Source organism: Passer montanus, unplaced genomic scaffold, assembly GCF_014805655.1.
Source record: "Passer montanus isolate IOZ18808 unplaced genomic scaffold, ASM1480565v1 scaffold3, whole genome shotgun sequence".
In the NCBI taxonomy this organism is placed as follows: Eukaryota; Metazoa; Chordata; class Aves; order Passeriformes; family Passeridae; genus Passer; species Passer montanus.
In genome coordinates this window covers 19,945,746-19,970,725 of record NW_024367707.1, presented here as the reverse complement: position 1 = coordinate 19,970,725, position 24,980 = coordinate 19,945,746, and the positions used below count along the sequence as shown (strand labels likewise).

The following is a 24,980-nucleotide window of genomic DNA, read 5'->3' as shown; positions in this document are numbered from 1 at the left end:
CTGGGCACTATGTCACGTTTTGGGCTCCTCAGCACAAGTGAGGTACTGACATATTGAAGTCCAGGAGAAGATCACCAAGAGCACAGATCATACAGGGAGAGGTCAAGAGGCCCTGATTCTACCTACAATAATCTAATGAAAAGACAGAGAGAATGGATGGAACCAGACTCTTCTAAACCAGCCCAGAGATGGGTCAAAAAAGTAACTCGCACTAATTAGAACATAGGAAATTTATATTAGATATTACGGAAAAAATTTCACCATATGCATGTCCCAAAGCTGGAACATGTGCTCAGAGAAGCTGTGGAATCCCCATCCAGGTCTTGTTCACATGCACCCTGAAGAGGGGCTGGACCTGAGGACTCCCAGATGTCCCTTCAAACCTGAATTATTCTGTGATGCTGTGATGTGGAGGAACGTTTGAAAGTGTCCAACTTCTGTATTTTAAAATTTCTGAGAAACATACGAGGCTCTAACAGATACATTATCAGTTTGCAACCTGCTTTTTTTGATATTAGGGGAAGATAACGCTGAAAAACTATTGGACTTGACTTAACGTGTGCTAGGAATTAATATAGCTTGTATATAGAGATAATAGATAAAGTTTAAGAAGGACTATTGCCATCTAAGAGCAAACAGGTTTAAAGTGTGGTTACAGGAGTTGGGTATGTTGCAATTTGTCATGGAAATAGTTTCAGCTTTTTCAGTTAGCACCTCTATATAATTTATGTTGGATGGAAAGGAAGATGTGAAAAACTGTGTGAAATAACTGGTCTTCTGTAACTGATTCTTAATTGGTCAGGTTGTCAGAGCTTCATTCAAAAATCTGTTTTCTAATCTTAGTGCAAACTTTCATGTTCATAATGACATTTTCAAAATTGATGTAGCTATTTTTAGTCAAGTTACATATCTATTATTACACTATGACTTCTCAATTAAAATTGTATTAGTCAGAGAACTAAAAAGTGTAAAGTTTATTCTCCTTTCACATATGTTCATGTATCCCAGAGCTAGCTATGACTGTAGTTGAAAGGACCAATTGAACACAGCATTTTCTGCAACACAGATTAAAGTTCAAAACTTGAGAGTATTTCAAAAGAATATGAAAGTAAATAAATGTGAGAAAAGCTCATGGAAATAATTGCTGTAGAAGACTGAGTCAAAAAAAGAAATTTCCAAACTGTAGCTATGAAGACAGTCTGTGAAAGTAAAAAGCTGATGATATTTTACTTTATCATTTTATTTGCTGGCTGCTAAATAGTTTCCAGACTGTCATATAAAATCATTATCATCTTTATGATATCTGCTTTCTTTTAGGTTTAAAAATCAGGTACTAAGTCATAATACCAAAAGCACTGCAAAGTATCTTCTACACATTTTAAAAGCAGCTATAGTTAGTTAGATCCTTAGCTTACTTTCCTGGAATTGTGCTGATTTACATTGTGAAAGGTCTAATTGTTATAGACATATTGCTTTATTCTGTGATGAGGAAAACAAATGAGGTGAGATAGCAAAACTCTCTAGGGTTTCTTCACTTCACCTCTACAATGAAAATATGCAAGCAAGCCAGCTCTGTGTAATACCTCCCTCCTTTTAAGTGTAACCTGCTTGTTTTACCTCCACACTGTCCCCTCCTGTTGAATTGGGAACTTTTGCATTAGCAGTTGTCTGGGGTAAAAAACCCAAAATGTAGCTATCATCAAGCAAATTTCTGAAGATGAAAAGGGTGATAGGCAAATAAAAGGATTCATGAGGGAACGATTTTTTTCCTGCTGTTATCAAAGTAACTTTATTTAGAGGCATAGTGAATCGCTGCACAGTACTTATCAGATAAAACATTCATGGAATTAACAATGGCAAGCATTCATTTACTTAGGAACAGGACTCAGACAAGAAACCTATCAGAAACTCCTGATGGAACCACAGTTCCAATATACAACATTTGGCTAACAAGCAAACTGAACTAATGGCATGATGGCTTATTTAGAAGTGAATACGTACACTCACTTTGCAGGAATGGAGATACAAAATGTTTAATGTCTTGAAAGTTTCCACTATTCTCCCCTTGAAAGGTATGGTAGCACAGAAAAAATAGTATTGAAATGGGGACATTTCTCATAAAAACTTATGAAGAAGAACTACATAAGAACTTATGTAGAATCTTATCTTTTGCCCTATCTCTTTTCCTGCACACCATGGTTTGTCATTCTTTTTGGCGGGATTTTAAAACTTTTTTTTTTACTTTTTATATATTTTTTTTTGGTGTCCCCGTGTCTCGGAGGAGCCGAGCGCCTGCCCCGCTCACGGCATCCTGCGGGTGCGCGGGGAGCCGCTCTCGCCGGCCGGAGACCTCTCCGGGGCACCCTGCCGGTCCCCGTCCCAGCCCGTCCCCAAACGCTCTCCCTCTCCCTCTCCCTCTCCCTCTCCCTCTCCCTCTCCCTCTCCCTCTCCCTCCCAGCCGCGCTTCCCTGTCCGTGGCACTGCCCGGCGCTCCCCAGAGTCACCAGTATCGTTCACCTCTGTCCAGAGCTCACGCTGTACTTTTTCCTTATTACCCAGCTGTCATAAGCAGTTCATCCCTGAAAACGGCTTATTTCAATATACAGCCCCTGTCACCGTCTCTGCACTGTCCTCAGCCCTTTTTCTCATACCTGGGTGGCTTTGGAGGAGGATGGGCTCCTTCAGTGCTGTTGTAAGTGGTAGGAGCAAAAGATTATGCCTAAAACATTGATGTATCAATTAGCTTTCAAATGCCTAATTTAGAAAAAAAAATGCTATTAAGGACTTGCTATTAACTTTCCATTAATGCTAGCAGAAATGAATTTCTCACATCTACTTTTTCCGCTTTCCTTCCCGCAATCAACAGTTTTCTTTTCCTTTCTCAGAAGGTTTTTCAAACTGAAATATCTGTGTATTGACTCACTTGTGGAGAGAGTCAACTCTCTGTTTCAATTATGAATGAGATTCAGAAGAGTTGTAAGTTCAAACTGCAACTCTCTGGGCTTTGGAAGACTCCCTCTCCATTCACTTTCCACCTGTCAAGACTTGCATAGTAAGTAAACAGCTTTGCTTATGTTCTTTGAAATTAAGACAGATTTTCATTTTTACCAAGAAACTGCAATCCTGGCAGAATGCTGCTTGGATCTACTATGGTTAAGACAACTGTTTGTTAAATATTTTTGTTTTCTTCATCAATGTTGCGTAAATTATGGCACTGTGTGGTAATACTTAAAAATACTTAAATTCCATAAGAAGCTGCTCTTAAAGAGGAAAGATGAGTGCTTTCTTTCCTTGACCCCAAGATGATGTTTAGAACTGTCTCATGTTTAGGAGAATCTGTTGTGTTTGTTCTTTTTTTAAAGGAAGTTACAACCCTTCAGGACCAAACTGATTTTTCCAAAATTGTTCATCAAAATTAGTTACTTGTCCAAAACTGAGGATCAATCGCTTCTGTGTATCAGCCCAACTTCATTCAAAAATCTTCTGGTCATTCTTGAAAAGTCGGGAATAATTTTAATGATGCATGTTTTTCTAATTCATGAGACATTGGTAATCAGAATTTAAACTTTTGATTTGTTTGAAGTTTTTGTTGGTTTCACAGTGGCACAAGCATTTTTAAGAACCATATTTTATTATTAAAACTCCATCAATTAAACATGTATAAAACATAAAAAATGCATAAAGCTGTTGTCACTTTAAGCCTTATAGACAACTTGTAATTTAATAAATTTTCATTGAAACTGTCATTTCCCTCTATTGCCTTAGAATTTTGCCCGTTAGTATTTCTGTACTCCTTTATTAGGTAGACAATCTTTGCTTTTACTTTAAAAGGTCTCAATTTTTTCTGAAAATTAAAATCTTATCATGTTTCTCAAAGATTCTCTCTGGATTAGCTGACTTTCACTAAAAGCACTTTTCTTTTTTTCACCTTTTTTGCTCCCTCCCTTTCATTGAAGAGTACTCAAACTCTATGGCTCAAATTTTTTAGCCTACAGTAAAACAATTTCAGTCAAATTGATCAGGTTCAACAGTAATGAGAGAGTAACATTAAGGTCTTGTTTGCTGATTTTTAGAAGTCATGAATCTCAAACCTGGTCATTACTAAGTTGCTTCCATTATATTTTGTTCATTCAACCAACCTTCTGCTTTGTGCTGATGTGATACACCAAAAAAGAAGTGGATTTAGAATTTAAAATCTGGTGTTAAATGATTTTATCTTTATGTAGTGGGCCATAGTCTTGTAGTCTCTAACAGCTGTATTTCTTCTGAATGTGATAGGAAAGAAAAGGAAAGTAAAATTCAAGAAATTAAAGAGAAAGGCCCTTCTTTCCTTATGAAGTGTAGGAGTATGAATCTTCATGTGTAATAAGGAACTGAAATTGGGTGTTGCAGTATTCACCATCCAGATTATTTTAGCTTTCTAAATCTGGATCTGCCTACCAGACCATCTTAAAAAGGGATGTGAAATACTTCCTTCATCTCCTTGCAGTGCTTTAGGAAACGATGGCACACTTGTAAAGAACAGAGGAGAAAGGTAAGAGAGGGAGGGTACCTACCCAGTTTGGTGTCCTGCAATACTGCTGGAAATGCAGTAGCCGCCTGCCTCCAGACTCTTCACATTACAGGAACTTTCTGACTAAATCTTAGGGCAGTCTCTTAAAGTCTGTGTTTTCTCAAATTGCATCAAGTGTACCTAATAAAAAAGAAATGGATTGCTAATGAGACTTTTTTTTGGCAGCTCTCTCAGATCTCTGAAATACATCTCGTGTATTTGTCTTATCTGTCCATCCATGTTTGGGTCACACTAAGCAAGGATATCTGTTTTGGATTTAGGGGTTGAACTGAACTGATTGTGTATCTCATCTGTTTTGTAAGCAAAACAGAGGCTGAGTCTCAGGAGTGGCTCTCTCTTTGGTTGTCAGTTAACCTGCTGTTCTGAGGAACCTCAGAATATGCTCCAAGCCAGTCTTAGTGGTGTTTTCCACTTGCCTTTGTTGACTATGCATGAAGCAGCTGAATATAGGCTGCTTCTTGTCCTCCCCATCAGTGGAAATGTTAGCACTCTCAGCTGGAGCTTATTGCCCCTAAAGATCAAATTGTGAAAGAAATTACATGTCCCATTGCTTTCCAACAGGCTCAAAGTTAACCATCAACATATCCAATCTACAACATTGTGCTGTTCTCACTGAAGGCAAGGGAAGTTTCCATTGGCTGTTTCTACAAGGTCCAGTCTTGCAAAGTTTATTCTCTTTGTGGAGAAAAAAAGCACTGTCCTGTCCTGTGGTAGGTATCTGCTGGCTCAGGATTTGAGTGCTCTTGTAATACTGCAAAACACATCCATTAAATAAGAAAATTGAACAAGCAAATCCTGCAGTGCATTCTGAATTTGAAATGAAATTGCAAAGAAAAATCTAGATACATTACCTGATGTATAAAAATAGCTGTTATGATAAAACTATCTAGCTTCCCATTTGTAAAGCCCTCTTCAGCAGCAGACAGTGTAACCCTAACCCTAAGCCTAACAGTGAGTAGTTACACTGCTCACATGCTCAAAGGAATCTGTTTCACTGGACTTGTGGTGAACTGTGAAATTTTTTTTTTTAGGCTTTCAGAACAAGCAAGAGCAATTCAATTGCATTTTTTTTTTGGAGAAGAAGTGAGAAGTAACTCAAGAAAATGACTCTGAGGATTTTTTTTGTGATGTTGATCATGGAATCTGCCACTGGTAAGTAAAAGTCTTCAATTCAATAATAGAACATTCAAAATATGTGCCAGCTTCTTGACAGTTGCTTGGAGTAGGACAAGTTTTGTTTTTTGCAGCCAAGAACAAAAACTTAAAGGTTTGGCAATTACAGCCCAGCTCCAGACTTGGGAAATTTGGTCCTAAACACCAAAATTATGAAATGAAAAGCAAGGATGCTCCCTGGAGAAACCTGATGATGTTGTATGTGGCCATGACCATATGAAGAGACATGGAAAACAAGAGAAAGAGTCTGCTTCTTTTTGTGCCATTCAGAAGTGTGGTCATAATAGTTGGTAAACAACAATAATCTCTGAGAACCTCAGGAGAAAGAGAGAATGAAGGCTGATTTCATTTTTGACTCTTAATCCTCTATCATGGCTCCTTTTCAATACTTTTAATAGTTTCTGTTTGCAAAAGTAAATTTTGGAAACTTTTTTGGAAAGGCAGACTTGAAGACTAAATTTTACACACATAATCCCATTCCAAGGCAGTTTTCCAAAGACATCTGAAGTTTTTCAGAAATATATCTACATAATGATCCAGTTTTAATTAAGAAGATAAGGAAATACATATGTTAATTTATAGGATCTGTGCTTTTATCTCAAACATATTTGTTAAGTCAAACCATATGTGAAGAATTTCTCCTTTCCTATTCCATTTTTGACACCTGCTTTACTGTAGAGGGAGGCCAGATTCTGCCCTTTGAGCCAATGTGATTCTGACACTGTGGAACTCATGTGAAAGAATCACAGAGATAGGGAAATATCCTTCTATTTTCAGTCCCCTTTTTCTTCTGGTGTTGCCTTGGTAAGATAGAAAAAAGGCTTGGAAAAGGCTGATTTTTTTAGTAAATATTGCAGGAATCAATACACAAATGCTGCCATACAATTTTGCTGAAAAAGTTTTTTTTTATAACATGCCATCAGCACAGCAAATCACTTTGAAGTCAGGCTAATGCAATTTTCTGAAATAATAAAATAATGGCTTCCTAATATATCTTTTTTCCCCTTTCTCTGAAGGGAAGCTGTGTCCCATTCGCACCTCCATTGATGTTCTAGAAGGGGAATATTTTTTCCTTTGTTACGTTGAGTCAAGGCAAGAACATTTTCAGGAAGCAGCATCTACAATAAACTGGTACAAAGAAAGTGCTGGAAAACAGCAAGTGATAAAGCAAACACGCAGAATTGTTACACAAATGAACCTTCTGGAGTTTTGGCCCGCTGAACTCAGTGACTCTGGGAATTACTCTGTCATTCATAGGTGGGTACACAACACAGTGGGTAAATGTCTTGCCTGTTCATGCGTCTATGATGAAGATAATTTCTTTGTCTTGTTTTCTATAGCTAGTGACATCCATATAAAAGGGGCTTAGGGAATTGCATTAACTGCAGAGTCATTTCCCACTTCATTTCACAATAGCTATCAAAGCAGACCTGTGATATTTACAAATATCTATAAGGAGTTTCAGCCTTTTAAATGTTCTGTAAACCTTTTGATAAGGCAGGTAGCATTTTTGCTGGCTTGTGATTAATTACCTAAGAAAAATGAGTGTCAGGCAACCCTTCTGTTCACTGACAAGAAAAAGGAAGCATTTGCTTGTCTTCTTCCCCAGACTTGTTCTTTCTTGCTGTGTTGAGTGGATCTCATGCTATGAGGCTTGCCGAGTCACCTAAGAGTATAGTAAAGATTAAACATAACATCGCTGAACTCTGCTTTCTGTGCAAACCTTTGCCTTCATGGAGCCATTCAAAGAACAAATGAAATAATTGGATTTGATTTCTTACTGCTGTAGAACACCATGGATAAAAAGGAGAAATAAGGATGGGCCTCTGTTATTTGGTGGCATTCTTCATTGGAGCACCTTGAAAGGGACTAAATCCAAGCTTTGCTGCACGGAGTTCTTATGACTAACTTGCACTAAACCCATAATTCATCATTTACAGTTGAAGCAATGATTAATTTGAAGCAGATCACCTTGCATGTAATGATTTGTGCTGTTCTCCAAGTAATATTTTTAAGGTTCTGGCCAGGTGTATAAAGGGAATGTGACTGTGGATACTGAAAAATGCTCTCCACATTTTTCCAGAAATATTGTGGACTCAAGTTTGATGTTTTACAGTTCTAAGGTAGACTTCAATTGTTAACTTGCAAGTCAACTTGGAAGCTGAAAACGTTTTTTTTTTTTTTAAATTCTTCCATGTTATCTCCTTACTGATATTATTTTAAAAATACTGACTCATAGTATACGAAATGTAAAGTATTTTTAATTGTAGGGTAAATATTGAGAAAATTTTATTCATCTATGTTAAATTCAAGGTTTTCTTTGGGGATGATGAATGTGGTAGTTTGTCTAATTTGTTGTGCCATTTTGTTGTGTTGATCAGTTTTCTTTATGGTCACTTCACAAAAAAGCTATTAAATCTAAAAACTCACTCAAATGCCACCTAATAAGTGTCATAAAATGCAGACTAAGTAATTTTGGCATGGGTGGGGAAAGGTAGGCGAAGGTCATACCTGAATTGCCAGGCTTCTGAAGGAGACTGCCATAATGAGCCCTAAATACTCGTTAAAGGGCCAAAGAGAAGAGAGCTGTGATAACCACAGCCTCAATTTACCGTCATTGTGGTTTCCTGATTACTTTAAGACTTGCGTAATGACAGTAAATCCACAGTAAAACACAAGAATTCTACAAAATTACTATGAAAAAGCGTAGACCTCAAAACCGAAGGAAAGAGCCTTAAGTACAGAAGAAGGAGATGACAAGAAAAGAATTGAAGTAAAACTATCAGAATGAAGTTTGTTAAAATGAGTAATTGTTGGAAAACACAAAAATGTCAAAATCCTTTATGAAATTTCTTGATTTTCTCATTTGCTTTAGAGAGAAACTCAGAAAAAAAGTTTTGATTACATCAAAGCATTCATTTGGAATTGAGAGTTTTGATTTTCTCCTTTATTGTCTTGTCTTCTAGAACTATGTTACCTGTTACATTTTAAAAAAGTTTTGAAAGAAAGTATTTTTGAGAAAAAAATTTATTACTCTGAAACACCCTTTTTTTTTTTTTTTAAATTTTTGAATTTCTTTCTGTTAGGATAAGAATGATGCCAGAATCTGGCAATCCTCCTGTGGGAATTCTTCACAGGTCTCACTGCTGGAACACATGGCAAAAGGGGATGTTTTACATGGGAATTTAATGGGATCTTGGGCTTAGTTTATATGATGGTTCTCACTATTGGCAGGCATATTAAATGAGTTACATTTCAGTAAATACAGAAAATTATTGCAAAAACTGTTTTCTGCAGAGACAGAGGACTTTTAAAAGTTTCTGTAGCGAAAAATTGTGGGCTGTTGTGGGCTACTGAACTTGTTTAAGATTTAATAAGAATGACTGAGTGGAATTACTTTAATTTCAGAGTATTTATAGTAGGTTAAAAGTTTTACTTGCGAAAGAAGAGATGCTAAGTATATTTTTATTTATATTTTTAATTTTCAACTATTTAATTTAGAGTTAGCTGTTTGTAAGCTACATGGGAAATAATTTTCAGAATACTTATAACTGTTTAGGTAGGTTCAGGGAACAATGTGACAATTACATATACTGCAGATTTTCAAGAAAAGCAGACAACATGTTGACAGATTTTGCAAACTAATTAAATGAAGGATTTTTTTTCTGATGTGTTACAAGTGACAACATGCAAGAAGCAAGAGGCAAAAGTAATGTAACAATTTTTTATGATGTTTTAACCACTTTTTGCTTAAAGAGGAATCAGAAGTTTTACAGTTAAACCAGATATGTCCTGCTGAGACATACATAGGTAGCTGAAGTGTGCATATCTGTGTGTTGACATGCTCATGTGTGTTTGTTAGTACACTAGACTTAGGATACAAACTCAGGAATCAATGGGCATCACCTATAGGCCTGAATGTGTCCATCTTCAGCAACATTCTTGAAAATAAAAATTGTACTTAGAGTAAGTGTGATAAGCAGCAAAAACTGTGTCACAGGTCTTTGGAAATATTTGTAATTTCTGTGGTGTTTTTTTATAGCCTGTATCCTGTGGTTGTCAAAGAGAAAAACAGAATACAAAAAAGCAGGTCATCAGGTTGCTCTATTTTGGTAACTTTGAAACTGAGAGAACTTAGAGGTCCCTGAAAAAAACAAAAAGCTACAGAGAACCATGATAAATGCATTATAAATTTTAAAATCCAAATATTGCTCAATTTTTCAATATGTTTAGAGGAACTGAAAGCCTTGGGAACATACATGTAGAGTTAATTCTGCAATTTGCAAAGCAGAGTGACGGTTCCTACAGAAGATTGAAGTATCAAAATAACACTGGCTTGTTGTAGTAAAAAGCCAAGAGAATACTTGTAATTTGCTATGTATCCAGTAAGCTTGGTTTATGTTCTGTAAGGGCTTTCACTTCCCTGTATCATCTTCTGAGTCAAGCTAGATTTTGTTGTTCCTTCTTGGTGGGTTTGTTGGGGCGAGATTGAAAAGCTGTTTAACCAGAAACAGTTTTGTTCCTGACAAAATATCACTGAGGACTCTCAACAAGTGAAAACCAGTTTAAAAACATATAACAATTCCGACACTAGCAGTTTAAAAATGCAACTAAATGGTTTTTTGTGTGTGTTGAAAACCATGCTAGAAAACTATGTATGAACCAAACTAGAAACTATGTATGAAAAAATTAATCTTTGTTTGCACTGGTTTGGTTGTAATACCTTCCAGGGACATTCTCTTGCCAGATTTTGGCTCAACGGGTAGAATATCTTGATCCACTTTGAGTGGTTTCCCCAGATAAGATCACAGAAGAAAGCCTCTGTGGAGTAACAGTGCTCTGTGGAGTAATGTGGCTTTATGGACCTTTTTCTTTCATCTGCTGGATCTAGAGAGTAAAATTATTTGCATGTCATGGCTAGATCTGTAATTAATTCTCTGACAGTATTCAGATTAGTAGAGTATTGTCTAAAGAAACACATGGACTCAGTGGAATTAGTTGGAATTAATGTTTATGTCTACACCTAGGTAGCTGTAGACATAAACATCTTGGGTATCTTTACTGTCAGGGAGGGAGAGGCCTTTCTGGCTCACAGGTGATCTTGTCCTAAACAAAAACATGTAAAATAGGTCATATAAACTGCACTGTAACAGGGTGATTTCTGACTGTGGTGCCACTGCTGAGTGTGATTAGTAGCTCTGATTTAAATGTGTAAATAAGATGTTGAAGAATAGGTGAGAAGAGCTCCATCCACCTGAATACCCATGTGAGCTCTTTGCTGGAAAAGTTTTGTAAGGCTTTTCCTGTTAGTGACAGCATAGTTAGCTGATTTACCAAAACCACTATGGTTTGGTTTAAAGAGTCAATTACAATTAGGAGTAGTGAACATCTCAAGTGAGTAGAGAACCTGTGTAGCTTGAAAAAGGGCTACAATGCAAAGAGGGCAAGGAGAATACATAAATACATTTGTTTGGGGAACTTAAAAAGCAGAAAAGAAACAACCCAATACTTGGTTAAATTCAATATAAAAATGATGCCCTAATAGCTCTTTTGAATCTTGTAAACTCAAAAGACGTGTCAAGAGTGGTGTTTAAGCTGATGGACTCACCATGGATGTTTCTCCATTTCAAGTCCTTTGTCCTCTTGGACTTTCTCATTGAAATAATTATTGACTAGTTGCAGTTCTGGAAGAAATTTATTTTTCTTTTCTTGGAGGCAGAAAGATTCAAACATATTTATGAAGACATGACTGGCATTAGAGGGAAGTTCTCTGTGATTGCTGCTTTTCCTTTGTCAGGCTCTGCTTGTTCAGAAAACAAATGAGAGCTCTATGCACTAATTGCAAAATCTCACCCATTAACTGACAGAATCTCACCCACTAACTGACAGCGGCATATGGCTTTCTCTTAAGCTCTAACTTTGCCAAATAAAAGTTCTTCAGGTTCTTTTCCCTTGGTAGTCATATATTTGGATATATCAAACACTGAAATTACAGCTATGATCTGATTCTTTCAAGGAATATATGGATAGAACCTAGTAGATATCTAAATAACAATGATCTATCTTATTTCTAATTTTACAAATATATTTTTCTGTCATGGCTTTTAAGCTTAGCAACATGTAGGAAATTAAACCTGCAAAATCTTCAGCTGATTCAAGGTCCAAAATTCTTTGATGCTGTCATGTAATATGGATGATGTCACAGATTGTTGCATCCTTGTTCAGGTCAATGTGGAATATATTGTCATGTTATATAGATATAATTGTATTGTCAAATGTTTTGTGATAGTGCATTTAGTTTAGGTAACCTGTTTGGTTAAAGGAAATAACACTTATTTGGGAGTGGGAAAGTGATAAAGGGAAATAAAAGTAATTGGGTTACCGTAGATGTACTTTTTACCTAACAGATGTATTTCAGAATTTATTTTTGTTTTGTAACTCACCAAGCTGCATCATTTTAGAAAGCTCCTAAAACTGATTTTGCTATATTTTTTTTTCTTAGCAATGGAAAACAAAATGTCACAATTCAAAAGTGGACACTGAATGTACTTGAAAGAAATAAAAGCAGCTGTTTCAATGAAAATCATTTAACTACAGAGATTAAAAGTGCTGGAACTGGTCATTCACTGAAATGCAGCGATTTGTCTGTCTATGAAAATGACAGCATAACATGGTATAAGGTAATTTCTGAAACAGTATCCCTCAAATCATTGGCTGTAGAAACAAAACATCTGATTGCAGAAAATATTAATTGTAAACAAATTTTTAGAAGCATCTAGAAACATTGTAAAGCTTTAATTTCTCATGGGATTAGGGGGAAAATCTTTAGATAGAGACACAAAACAAAACTTTTTCTGCTTTTCAATTTGTTAAAAAATACCTGTTTCAGAAGTTATTAAACTAGTAGTTTGGGAGGATAAAAGATCTGATGTGCATGTCTGCTGATTTTGGCAGCAGCTGGTTTAGCCAGCTGCTACTTTGCTGATATAGATATTGTACCGATGCTGAATGAGATGCCAAGATTTTTATTTTACAGTTGGCATATACTTGCAAAGTAATTGCAAACTTTTCAATTTTGCTGTCTCTGAACAGTTTTTAGGTGTGTAACAGATCCAGTTCTGTTCATTTTTTGGCAAATCATCTCTTTGGGGTGTGCTCCTTATTCCTCTCAGGTCTCCTGGTTGGAGTAACAGACCCTGGTCACTCCAAGATCAATCAGATTCAGGAAGGGATTTTGACTGATTCAGTACAGATATCTGGAGTAGCCTGGAAAGAATGAGCTTCAGCCCTGTTCTCTTGTCTTTCGGGGCCTGGGAGGATGGGACCATTGATGGATAGGGCCACAGGTTGTTATGTTTTCCTCAATTGCAGTGTTCTCAACTTCTAATGGGTTAAATGTTCAAATGTTGCCTTTAAGTGACCATGAATGAAAATTGGGCCTGCACCTTTTTTGGGTCAGACACATGTCATTGGGATAATGAAAAGGTGATGGTGACACTGTTAAAAAAAATAAAAATCTTAATTTCTTTAATGTTTTGAATGCATGTTTGCCACAGACTAGTATTTTCTGGTTTTATTGATGCAGGACTGTAAGAATTATGAACATGAAACAGAGAAGGAACTAAATTTTAGAGCCTTAACAGTACAGAACTCTGGGATATATACCTGTAAAATTTTAATCAGTCATGAAGGAACAATATATCACAGCACAAATACAATTAAACTTGTAGTAGAAGAAGGTAAGAAAGCTTTCTAAAATTTTGAAGCATACTTTTTGGTTCACTTTACTAAGGAGATTTTAAATTGCAGTTCTCATTTAACAAATTTATACCAGGGAGAAAAGTCTGGTAATCTGAACTATTTCAGAATAATTTGAGAAGTAAAAAAGTAGAAGTTAGGATAAAATATTACCAGTTATGGAAAATGTATTTAGTATGTTTTCCCTGCAGGTTTTTTTTTTTTTTCAAACTAGCTGCTCTAAGTAAGTCATACAAACGTACTAAGAATTTTGCACAAGAGCCTTTCCAACCATTGCAAATTGTACTCTGTATATAAATATGTATGTGAAAAAAAATTCAGCGAGACATACTGGGTTTTAAGTTACTCAGAAACACCAGAACCCAGATATTGTTCTGTGAATTAAATGGAATGTTTGCGATTAATTTTATATATAGAACAATTATGTAACTTTTACTGTGGAAGAATGTGAGGTACCACTTCAATAACAATACTTCTATTTTAGACGCACCGGAGGCTTTTACTTTGGAGATACTTGGAACTCATGAAAAATTTGAAACAGAAATAGGTATGAAATTAATACAAAAATCTTTGAGGTAGCTACTCTACCTACATACTTTTGTTCTGATTTCTTTGTGGTTTATGGTCTGGATAAGTGTACTCAAACTAATTGTCTGTGCATCATCCTGTATGTGATCTAACCTCACATCTGGTAATGTTTTGCCTGGTGTATTCCATGATTGATACACAAGTACACTAAATGTACCCTTTCAGAGAGGCAGAAGCTGAGGTTGCTGCTACAGCTTGCAAGAGAAGGTGGTGGTGGTGATAGAACATCTCTCCATGGCTTTCTTTTGTAGATAGCAAACCCCATGAAGCAATGTGCAAAAGACGTATGGTTTACTCAATGCACAGCAGTAATGAGCAATCCCACTGATACCTCTTGTGGTTGAGAATATTATTCTTCAGGGAAATGAGGAGTGTGAGGTGTGGCAGTCCTGGAAATGTGTGCGTGTACATCTGTATTGTCAAGAGATCTTACCTGTGCCTCTAGATAGGAGTACGTTAGATAAAATGATCTGCAGGCTTCACACAGCCTTGGACAAGATCCAGGATTTTGTGACTGAGGCTGTAATTAATTTTTTAAAACAGAAATTTATCAGTCCCTCTCCTCTCCTCTCCTCTCCTCTCCTCTCCTCTCCTCTCCTCTCCTCCTGATCCTTCCCTTCAAATCTTACTTCCTCTGCGGCTCATACCTGTATCTCATTTACTCATCTAGGACCTCAGATGCTAATTTTCCTTCCTGCCTTCCTACCAATACTGCTTGGTAAATCCTTTTCTCACGGGTAGTACCCCAGCGCTATGATGCCTCATGCCTTCCAGCCTCCCACGAATGCCCTTCCTGCACATTTCTTCCTCGTTGCTGTGCTTGTCCCAGCCCTTAGAAGTTAGCAGGGTTTGGCATCAAATGCTTATGACCTATGTCTTCCACCCCTTGATAAGGTCATTTGATAAGGTCATTGAACTACCTGCTGAGTGATGAGACAGATGGCAGGGTGGAGAGTGAAGCGAATTTAGGATGAGCCAGGTCTATGATCTTTAAAACCTATTGCTGAGGATGGTGTACTATTATATTTGTCTCCAAATAGCTGTTGTGTGTGGTGGAAATGCTAGAATTGCAAGCCAATGATACTGGGTTAGGTCTGTGCAACTGTAATTTGGATTTCTATGGTCTGAATCTATGATGGCCAGTTTTTCAGCTGGCTCTTGCTTTGAAGGTTATAGAAGTATCTGGTAAGTCTTGAGAAGCTTTGTGTGCTCTTGGAGAATTGCTGGGTAGGCCTTGCTTACTGGAAAGTATTTGTGCATGATGGTCTGAAGAAGAAATAACATGCATTTGTCCTGACTTAATAAAGAGCATTCTGGATGTGTTCCCTAGAAACGATGTTGCGATGGCCTAGAAACTGTGGTTGCAGCTAGCTTCAGGTCAAGTTTCCCTTGACAGTATTAAAAAAATCTCACACTCCAGAGCTGCAGTCTTCTGCCCTTATTTTTTCCACTCTTAGTTTTGCGACTTCTTAAAACTACTGGAACTTTATGAGGTGGTTCCTGTCAGTTACACTCAGTGCTTTGAAATGAGGCAAGTAGCTGACTGAATAAATGACTTGTTCATGTATTCAGGAATTTCCAGTTGTGATACTGAGATAAGAACTGCTTCTGTGCAGGTTCAACAGGGGCTTTGGTTTTGTTGAGTAATCATATATAGTTTCCCTATTACAATTAGTTGGCTGTAATTCCCCTTACCAGTTACTTACTTTTACCTGGCCCTGAAGCACTGGTGATAGGTTTTCCTCTTCTGTTCTCAGCCTGCAGCACACAGTCTGGTTTAGAGAACCATGGAATATCTCAAATATGAGGGACTCAAAGATCATCAAGTCACATTCCCTTTAGGTCTCTAAAGCCTGAAATTCTCAGGTCTATTTAAACCCACCTGGCTTTGATGATTTATCTCAAAGAAAGCAATGGATGACTGTCACTCTGCAGCAGTGCATGACTGCTGAGGCCACCACCAATGCAGGTGTAACACCTATAAAACATTGAGCAGGGGCTACAAAATTTAGAAAGGAGCACAGCTTATAGGATATGTTTCCTGGAAAGCTGACACTTTACTGTGCTCGCTGTGTACATGAATACTACTTCTCACTAAATCTTCCCATGTTTTTTTATTGTGTTTTTTTTTTGTTTGTTTTTTTGTTTGTTTTTTTGTTTGTTTTTTTGTTTGTTTGTTTGTTTTTTCAGGTAAAGAAGAGATACTCAATTGCACAGGTTCCTTGGGTTATTATATGCGAGAAGATGCCAGCCTCTACTGGTTAATTAACCAAACGTTTCCAGAACAATGCACAGGTATCCCTGAGAATGAACCTTCAATATGTGAAGAAGAACTCAAAACACTACAGTAGGTTTCCTGAAAATGTTGTAATTTATATGTGAAAATGTCCTACACTTTGTGGAACTGCAAATTCAGTAAAAACCGCAGACTGAGGGTTTTCTCTAGAAACTTTTCCTCAGAATCTGCCTCTCAGGTGGTTGTAGGTTTCTGTACAGATAGTGTTGCTAACACCATTCCTTGTTGCAGGTTGGGAAAGAAGTTCTATATCACAAGGCTACTACGGATTAAAAAAGTAAGAGATGAGGACATGCATCATAATTTCACCTGCATGTTGCAAGCTGATGAAAGCACACAGATAAAAATAGTAAAACTGAAGAAAGGTATGGCATAATCTAGAACTAGTTTGATAATTAGCTTTCTCAATCCTGAGGGCATTTTGAAACACTGCTCCAAACACTGCTTATGAAGGCCCTCACACACCTAGTGCTGGACCTAACAACGTCCTCTCAGACAGGGACAGGAGCAGTGCAAAGCAAAAGAAATACAGACTACAATGAGCATGTCTCGAGAATGCCTTTGTAAAAACTTCACAAAGATTTAAGTGTTAAAAATTTGTATTTGGAGCTAAAACTCTCAAAACTCTTAAAAATGATAATAATAGTAATGAAGAAAGGTCTGAAAGAGACTAGAGCAAAAAAAGCAAAAGTATCTTGGCCAAAGATATTAAATAGGACATTAAGGAAGGAAACTTCACCAAAGTGAGTAACCATCATTTTGGAATGCTATACATCTATGAGGATCTGAAATGTCAGTCTTGATCTCACAGACCCTGCACACACACAAATGAACTGTATGTGATCGTGCCCAAGATTTTTGCAGTAAAACATGTTTTCTAGTTTCTCTCTGTCTTAGTGTGGCATGCATATGTGCTTGAAGCATTAGCAGGAAAGGATTCCCATCAACATTGTGAGTTTTTTGAGGTGATTTTTAGGTGTCATCAGTATTTGATACAGTAATCTTGTTATATAATACTCTTTGTTAAGGCTGTGTTTCTCTTTTACAGGGAAGATTCAAGACTTGCCAGTGCATGTATTTACCACTGGAATGGTCCTTGCTCTGCTATTTCCATTTGTTGCCATGGCTGTGGTGTTTGTGTTTGTGATGTTTAGGGTCGACTTAGTTCTATTTTACAGAAATATTTGCAGGAGAGACGATACTGCTGGAGGTATGACTTTGCTCATGCTGACATTGAAATAAGCATACTGATAAAACATATTTTTTGACAGGTTCTATCTATGAATAAATCAGCTTTGAGGAAGATAAAAAAATATCATAAATCTAGGAGTAGTGTGAGAAGCAAAAAAAAATAAATATAAAAGACAACCTGATAGTCAGGTGCTAACGTGTGTTTGTTGTATATGTGTGGCAATGAGAGCAGACAAACATGGTGCCTTGGGAACAGGCAGTAGAAGGGATGTGGTTGGATGGTGTTCAGAATATAAAAGACAACCTGATGGTCAGGTGCTAACGTGTGTTTGTTGTATGTGTGGCAATGAGAGCAGATAAACACGGTGCCTTGGGAACAGGCAGTAGAAGGGATGTGGTTGGATGGTGTTCAGATGAGCTCTGCTCTGCCATATTCTTCCTCACAAAAGTTGATAGGGGTAAAGAGGTTTCCATTTGTCTACCCATGAAGAGGGTGAACACTGGAGTTTTCAGATGGGCAGACTGACACAAATTCATTTTCACCTCACTGATGCCCTTCATTGAGGTGAAGCTTAAAATGTTTCTTTGACTGTAGAGGCCATTGCATGTTTATGGGTTTGTCACTACATGCACTTAAGGAGCGCAGCAGTGCACATTACCATTGTCTTACCAGGCAGCAGCTCTGTGGCCTTCACAGCAAACCTGACAATTACTCAATTTTAAGAATAATTTTTCTGAAAATTGTGGTGACAAAACTTGCTGTATATGTGGGTCTGATTTTCTTGGCCTTTCTTGGACTCTAAATCAGCTTGAATATAACTTGAATAAACTGCAATGGCTGGAGATTTTTTGGTAATGGGTGGATGTCATTTATGCCTACCAGTGTTAATATTTACTTGTTGATATCAGCTACCAGAGTGGCTTACAATCACTCAGGGGGGATCTCTGAGAACCTGGGCTATGCTGCCCTGGAGGAGTTGCCTGTTCGATACTAGGCAATGGATTTCCTATTCCTAGAGCTCTTGAAGGTGTGGGGTTTCATGGTGTTTACTTTGTGCTCTCTCTTATGAACTACATGCAGTAAAGTATTCAGAAAGGGAAGCAAAGAAGTGCAGTTTGAGAAGCTGGAGTATCAGTCTTGATAGTTGCTCTGTGGCAGCGTGGGTGACCTGGCCTCTGGATTGCTCTTCGATTTTCTGTCTGTAAATTAGTGCTCCAACCAAGACCAGACATGGCATACTCTCATAACAAAAATAATTAACTGGTTTGTTATCTCTTTTGCCCGTACCCATTCCACTTCGACACAGTGTACCATAAATGTTGAAATCTGCAACATTACTTAAATAACAATTTTTTTCAGTTTACAGACACCTTTATTGCTTCCCTCCATATCTTGATTTTCACAGATGTGACATTAATTGGTTAAATTAATCAGATTTTATTTAAAAAGCACCTTAATGTAGAAAGGAAATATTTTCAAGTATTATCCAAATGCAATCAGAATCTTTTGTATCAACCTTAAATTTATTCAGGACATTTTTTTAATCTGATGAAGAGTGTTTGAAGACTCTTCAGAGTCTTCAGGAGAAAGATCAGGAGTTTCTAGACGTTGTGCCATCAAGACACTAAGTTTGAAAACCAGAATGATGAATCGCATACTGGATTTCTAATGGCTGACAACACTAAATTGTTGATTTATTTTCAGATGGAAAAGAATATGATGCGTTTGTGTCTTACTTGAAAGACTGTGTTTCTCCTACTGAAGAAGAGAGAGAATTTGCTTTGAAGGTATTGCCCATGATATTAGAAGAAAACTTTGGGTACAAGTTATGTATATTTGAGAGGGATGTATTCCCTGGAGGGGGTAAGTATATTGAATATTCTTGTCATTAAATAGGCTCATCATTTTCACACAAAAGTAGAAGTCTATAATTAGAAGGAATTCTGTCATGTGTTGTGTATTGAAAGGTTACATTTTTCATTTAATCTGGACTGTGTGCATGCAAAGTTTGGTTGCAAACATTTTACATGTTTTATAGTTATATTTATGAATTCATGTAAACTTACACATGCACGCATAAATCACTAATTACAAAGAATCAAGATGAAAAGATCAAAGAGCAAGCATCAAGAAGGTTAAGGTGAGGACACAGAAGATATCAAGATATCACATATTTCCCAGTAACAGTGCTTTTGCTCTGCTTTTGCTGAGGGTCAATGAATGACCTCACATTTATTGCACAGAGCAGCTGATGACTGTGGTACTAGTTATTCTTAGGTAACTTCTATGTTTACTGTATCTTCTGCGTGATGGTTGAAACCATTTTCTGAATGAAATGAGTGCCATAACATAATAGAAATAAGAAATGGAATTTTGTTTGGCCTGTGGATGTATCTGGGATCTGCCTTTTGCTTGGATAAAAGGTACTATGAGTTTCCCTTTAGTCCAAAGATCTAGCTGAGAAATAGAACTTCATTGTTCAAACCACAGAACAATAGGATCAGTTAGTCTCCTTCATTAAGCAGGATCTTGTCTCTTTATATCCATTCCTGACAAATTTTTCTATCCTGGGAGGAACCACAGCTCTTCTAAGCCCTTTCTGCTTACCTATTCTCAATCTTTAAGTATTAAAAAATTGTTTACTGAAGTGTGCAGTCTGATTCTTTCAATAGTTTTAGCTTATTTTCTTTTCTCTGATCTGATCCATTGTGAACATGTAAAATAGAATATTTCCTTTTTTGTATGGGAGCCTTTGGTGTTGTAATACACTTGTCAGCCTCCTTTTACCTGCAGCTTTCTCTTCATTAGGTTAGTTCTGCAGTTTGCTTTGCCTTTCTCTACAAGTCCTGTTCTCTAGATCTCTGTTTTATGTAGACTTTGTCCCATGGTGTTAAAACAAGCACTGGAAGCTGTTAATGAAAATTCAATTTGGTATTTAAAGGGTATCACCATTCACTTTCTTTCATCACTTTTCATACCAAAAGCCATAAATCTAGAACACAGCTGGAACTCCTTTTGTCATCACATGCTGGTCTTTCAGCCTGGATTACAGGAAATAGATTTGGGTGTTTGGTGTCATAAAGGAAGGTGTAACCCAGGGTTACAAAATACTTGGAGAGAAGTTGCTGTTTGTGCCTTTCTGTGGAATCATTCCAAAGGTATCAGGAAAGAGCAAAGAGATGTCTTGTTGGGGGAAAGTTAATTTTGCTGTTGCCTTCTGTACATGTGACTATGGAGATTATAAGTAGGTTTATGTCTGCTCCAGAGAACAATCTTTGATCATACCTGAGTTAATTTTTGGAGACTCCTAATCTTTAATACATATTAGTCTCTTCATAAGGACAGGATGCTTACACACTGTCACTTTATAACATAAAAATGTTTACATTTTTGGTACATATGTGAATTTAAAAGATAATTTGATTTGGTCCCTATCCTTTCAATTTAATATAACAATAAATTTATCTTTAATTTGCAGCACTCATTGATGACATCCATTCATTCATTGATAAAAGCAGAAGATTAATCATTATACTGAGCCAGAACTACATTTCTGACAGAGCCATATATGAACTTGAGAGTGGACTGCATAAAGCCCTAGTTGAAAGAAAAACTAAGATCATATTAATTGAATATATGCCTATAAGTGACTACAATTTCTTGCCAGAATCACTGTCACTTTTACCATCAAAAAGGGTGGTGAAATGGAAAAAAGATAAATCTCTTCCCGTGAATTCCAGATTTTGGAAGAACCTTCGGTACCTGATGCCAGCAAAACCTATCAAGACAAAGACCAAAGGGCACTATAGTAATCTTGACTTAGGCTCAGAAGCTCCTCAACCCTGGACTGAGGGCTGTGACCCTAATGCAGTTATATAACAATTCTGGAGACAGAAGATGCAGCAGAAAACTGCGTGTTTTACTAACTAATAGAACTAAATAAACTAATATTTTGGGAAATAGCTGATTTAGAGGCCAGCTCTGAGATCTGATAAGAATGCAGAAGTCACTGCAGTGGCCAGGATGATGTTAACCCCAACTGATAAATCCTATTCCAGAGAAGGCTTCCTCAGCAATCTGCACAAGAAATAGAAGTTTCATTCTGCTTAGGACTTACCATAAGGCATGAAGCACAATGAAAAACATTTTTATTTCATTATTTTCAATGACGTAGAAAGATGCTATTTTTACTTGCATATTCTTTTTAGGGCCTACAACAAATAAATCAGTACTTGCAATCTCTTATTAAGATGCTCTTTGTTTTGTACTTTGGTATTTTCTAAGGATTGTAAGTAGACCTAAATAGCTCCTGCCTTTAAGAGCTTGGCATGCAGGCTTTGGGCAACATCAATTATAAAAAAACCCAAACCAATAGAGAAAAGGGAGGTTAGAAATAGGGCAGTTTTGGATAGTTTAACAGCATTTACAACTGAATTGCACATGTTCTACAACTGGGAATTATTTGAAGGAATGGTAAAGACTGTTTACATCCTATTTCACTGAAAAGATTACAAATGCTCATTTTAACAGGGGGAAGAGAGGGGTGGGATAGAAATATCAGTATTTTGCTAATGTATGCTGATGCCACACTGGAACCAACTGCGCAGAGAGGTTGTAGAGCCTCCCTCAGTGGAGATATTCTTTAACTGACTGGACATAATTCTGTGCAATGTGCTCTGGGATGACCCTGCTTGAGCAGGAGCTCAGACCAGATGTCCCACTGTGGTGCCTTCCAAACAGACCCATTCCATGTTTCTGTTATACCCTGAGCTGTCTTCAGCTGCTGCATGTAGGGGATTTAGGTGAAAAGTAGCTCTTCAGTGTGTATATACACTCCTAATCCTTTGGAACTCCTCTCTTAATAATATTTTTTAAAACAATGTTAGAAGAGCTATTCAAAACTATGCTAATCCTCCCTTACTATTAGCTGCCTGACAGAAGATATCAATCTGACATAAAAATATCCTGGATAAAATGGAACCATATTTCCTCCAAGCATCAGTAGGGAAAAGTGAAGGGAGAATCACTTCCAAAATCTTTTGTCAGGTTTTTAGGAGACCATCAAGGCTCTGCCCACTCTTCTCATTGCCTTGCATGCCATTACTGCTAGTTTTGAGAAGGCATCTCTTTTACAGTGATACTTAATTCACAGAGGTGGAGGAGCTCCATTACCTTCTCAGTGCACTTGAAAACACAATTGAGTGTTGAGTGTCATGACAATGTCTCAAGTTTCATGGGAATGAAACATTGATTGTCAAATATCCTTTCATCATGCATAGTTTCTGGAAGATGTTTAGGTAAAAGGCTAAGTATAGATTTCCAAAATGGGAGACAACACTGTTTCCAGGTTAACAGGTAGATGGAAAAGGATCAAAGAAATAAGGCAAACATCTGTAGTGACCTTCAGATCAGCTCTAGGAGGTCTCCTTTCTGTCAGACAACTAAAGAGTTATGTAAATGTGGTTCATAGTCAAGAAATCATTCTCTGGTGTAAGCTTTTACTGAAGAAGATTTCTCCTCTGGAGATGCGTGCCTTTACATTTCCAAATCTCAATACTTTCACAATGTTCAGTTCTTCTCTACCAGTATTTCCCATGTTTTCTAGTCACAGATAAGTTTGGACATTCTCTGTCAGCACAGAAATGCCATCAGACATACTAGGCACATCAATATTCTGGCCAAACATCTTACAGAAATGTTAGTAACTCTCCTAATACTTAACTGAGTTATTAAACTTTCTCCTCAGCCATGCAGTTTTTAATATAATGTTGTCAATGTATTGCCTAACAAATTAAAGGTCAAACATATTTTATTACACATGTGACTATGGATGGTGCCCAGGGTTTGTTAATAGCTCTGGACCAAGCCTACCTTCTATGAGAATCAGCTCCTATAAATTGAAATGGAATTTGTCATGGATGCCCCCTCACCTCAGCTTGGAGAGACAATGTGACTGCATATACCTGCTAGACCTCATGAAGATGTACCCTAAACCTGTGACACCACACTGAATTTGACTGCCCTGAGATTTTACAGAATAGCAGAGGATTACACATATCCTCTGTTGAAAGCTAAATGGCATAATCTCCCAAGTTGTTTGAATGCCAGCAAAGCAGACATACATTGAATGACTCAACATCTGTAAAAGTGGAAATGTTTTTGCACAAAAGGGTATCATGGAACAGTCCCTTTATAGAGGATCCTCACTGCCCATGATGCAGTGGTGAAGGAGGACAAGGGAAATTAAGGATCATTGGTAAAGGGGAACAAGGGAAATTAAGGTTATACATACTCATACTAATGCCAGATATTGTTCTTATTGCTTTTATATTATGAATTATTGACATTAATCAGACCTTGGAAATGCCTGATTTTTGTTTGCCAGTCCATAGAGAAAAGGAACTGCTAATATTACTTTTGTAGACTGTAGTTGTAATAATTTGCCTCATCATGTGTAAGTGAATTAACATGATAGTTGGTTTGAGGTAATCGGTCATTTGGTTGGAGGTAATGGGTCATTTCAGTGATTCATACTGTGGGTTTTGTTCACTTTTGCACTTAATAAAACTATATTTCTCCTTCTCCACATCTGTGGCTTCCATTTTTGCTGAAGCTAGACATGTAATATCATAAATGAGTGTTTTAAGGTTGCTTATAGAATCACTGACATATGTATTGGCAAAAGCAGATTTAATATAAAAGTGAAAGGGATGAAAAATTCATTGGTAAGGTTCAATCTACTACTTCCTGGATGGCTAAAGTGCACAGATTAAACACAGATTAAAACTTAAACTCATTCAATCTAACCACAAAATCAACAAAAAAATATCTATGAGGAGGCTGCAGGGGGAGTGGGGGGAAGAAAAGAGCTAGGGTAAGAAAAGGTAAGGATAAAAAGGAATTAGGAAGACACTCCCATTTAGGTACAAGGTTCAGACCCACAGCCAAACTGAGCCACTGTTGACCAACAGTTTAGGCCTAAAGGTTTAACAGCACTTAACAGCACTTAATTGATAGCTTAAGTTAAACAATTTAACAAAAGATTAATATAGAATTTACTACAGCACAACAGTAACTCACAAACCTAACTTACCAACTTAAGTCTTTTAGGAGAGCAACATGCATTTGCTATAAAATATTAATGCTCTCATGCATGCAGACCTGGAAAAGCATATATCAGGTATCTCTTGAATTCAGTGAAGTGCTTCCATCAGACAATTTTGGATCTTCTCAATGGACAAAGGGCTGAGCCTCAAGCAGTGGGGGTGTCAGCCCAGGATCTGTTGTTGTCTGGTGATCCTCCAAGTACAGCAAAGCTGAGAGCTCACTGGCTCTGACAGGGGGGTTGCTGGTTGCAGCCCACTGTGGTCCTGGAGAGCTCAAAGGGTCCTACTTAGGAC

General features: G+C 37.2%; 1 protein-coding gene across 2 annotated transcripts; it reads left to right on the top strand.

Annotated features, from left to right (window-relative positions):
• Positions 1–2,546: 2,546 nt before the first annotated feature.
• Positions 2,547–24,162, top strand: IL18R1 (interleukin 18 receptor 1). Of its 2 annotated transcripts, XM_039714291.1 has the most exons (13): positions 2,547–2,692; positions 2,886–3,052; positions 5,135–5,283; positions 5,605–5,725; positions 6,763–7,003; positions 12,249–12,426; positions 13,332–13,485; positions 13,989–14,051; positions 16,283–16,439; positions 16,620–16,753; positions 17,437–17,598; positions 19,285–19,443; positions 21,059–21,459. In XM_039714291.1, the coding sequence occupies exons 4-13, from the start codon at positions 5,677–5,679 to the stop codon at positions 21,457–21,459; spliced, it is 1,698 nt and encodes a 565-aa protein (XP_039570225.1). In that variant the 5' UTR covers positions 2,547–2,692; positions 2,886–3,052; positions 5,135–5,283; positions 5,605–5,676. The 2 variants fall into 2 exon arrangements, with proteins under 2 accessions (XP_039570225.1, XP_039570226.1); XM_039714292.1 differs by having other exon boundaries at positions 2,685–3,052; positions 21,059–24,162.
• The last annotated feature ends 818 nt before the right edge of the window (positions 24,163–24,980 follow it).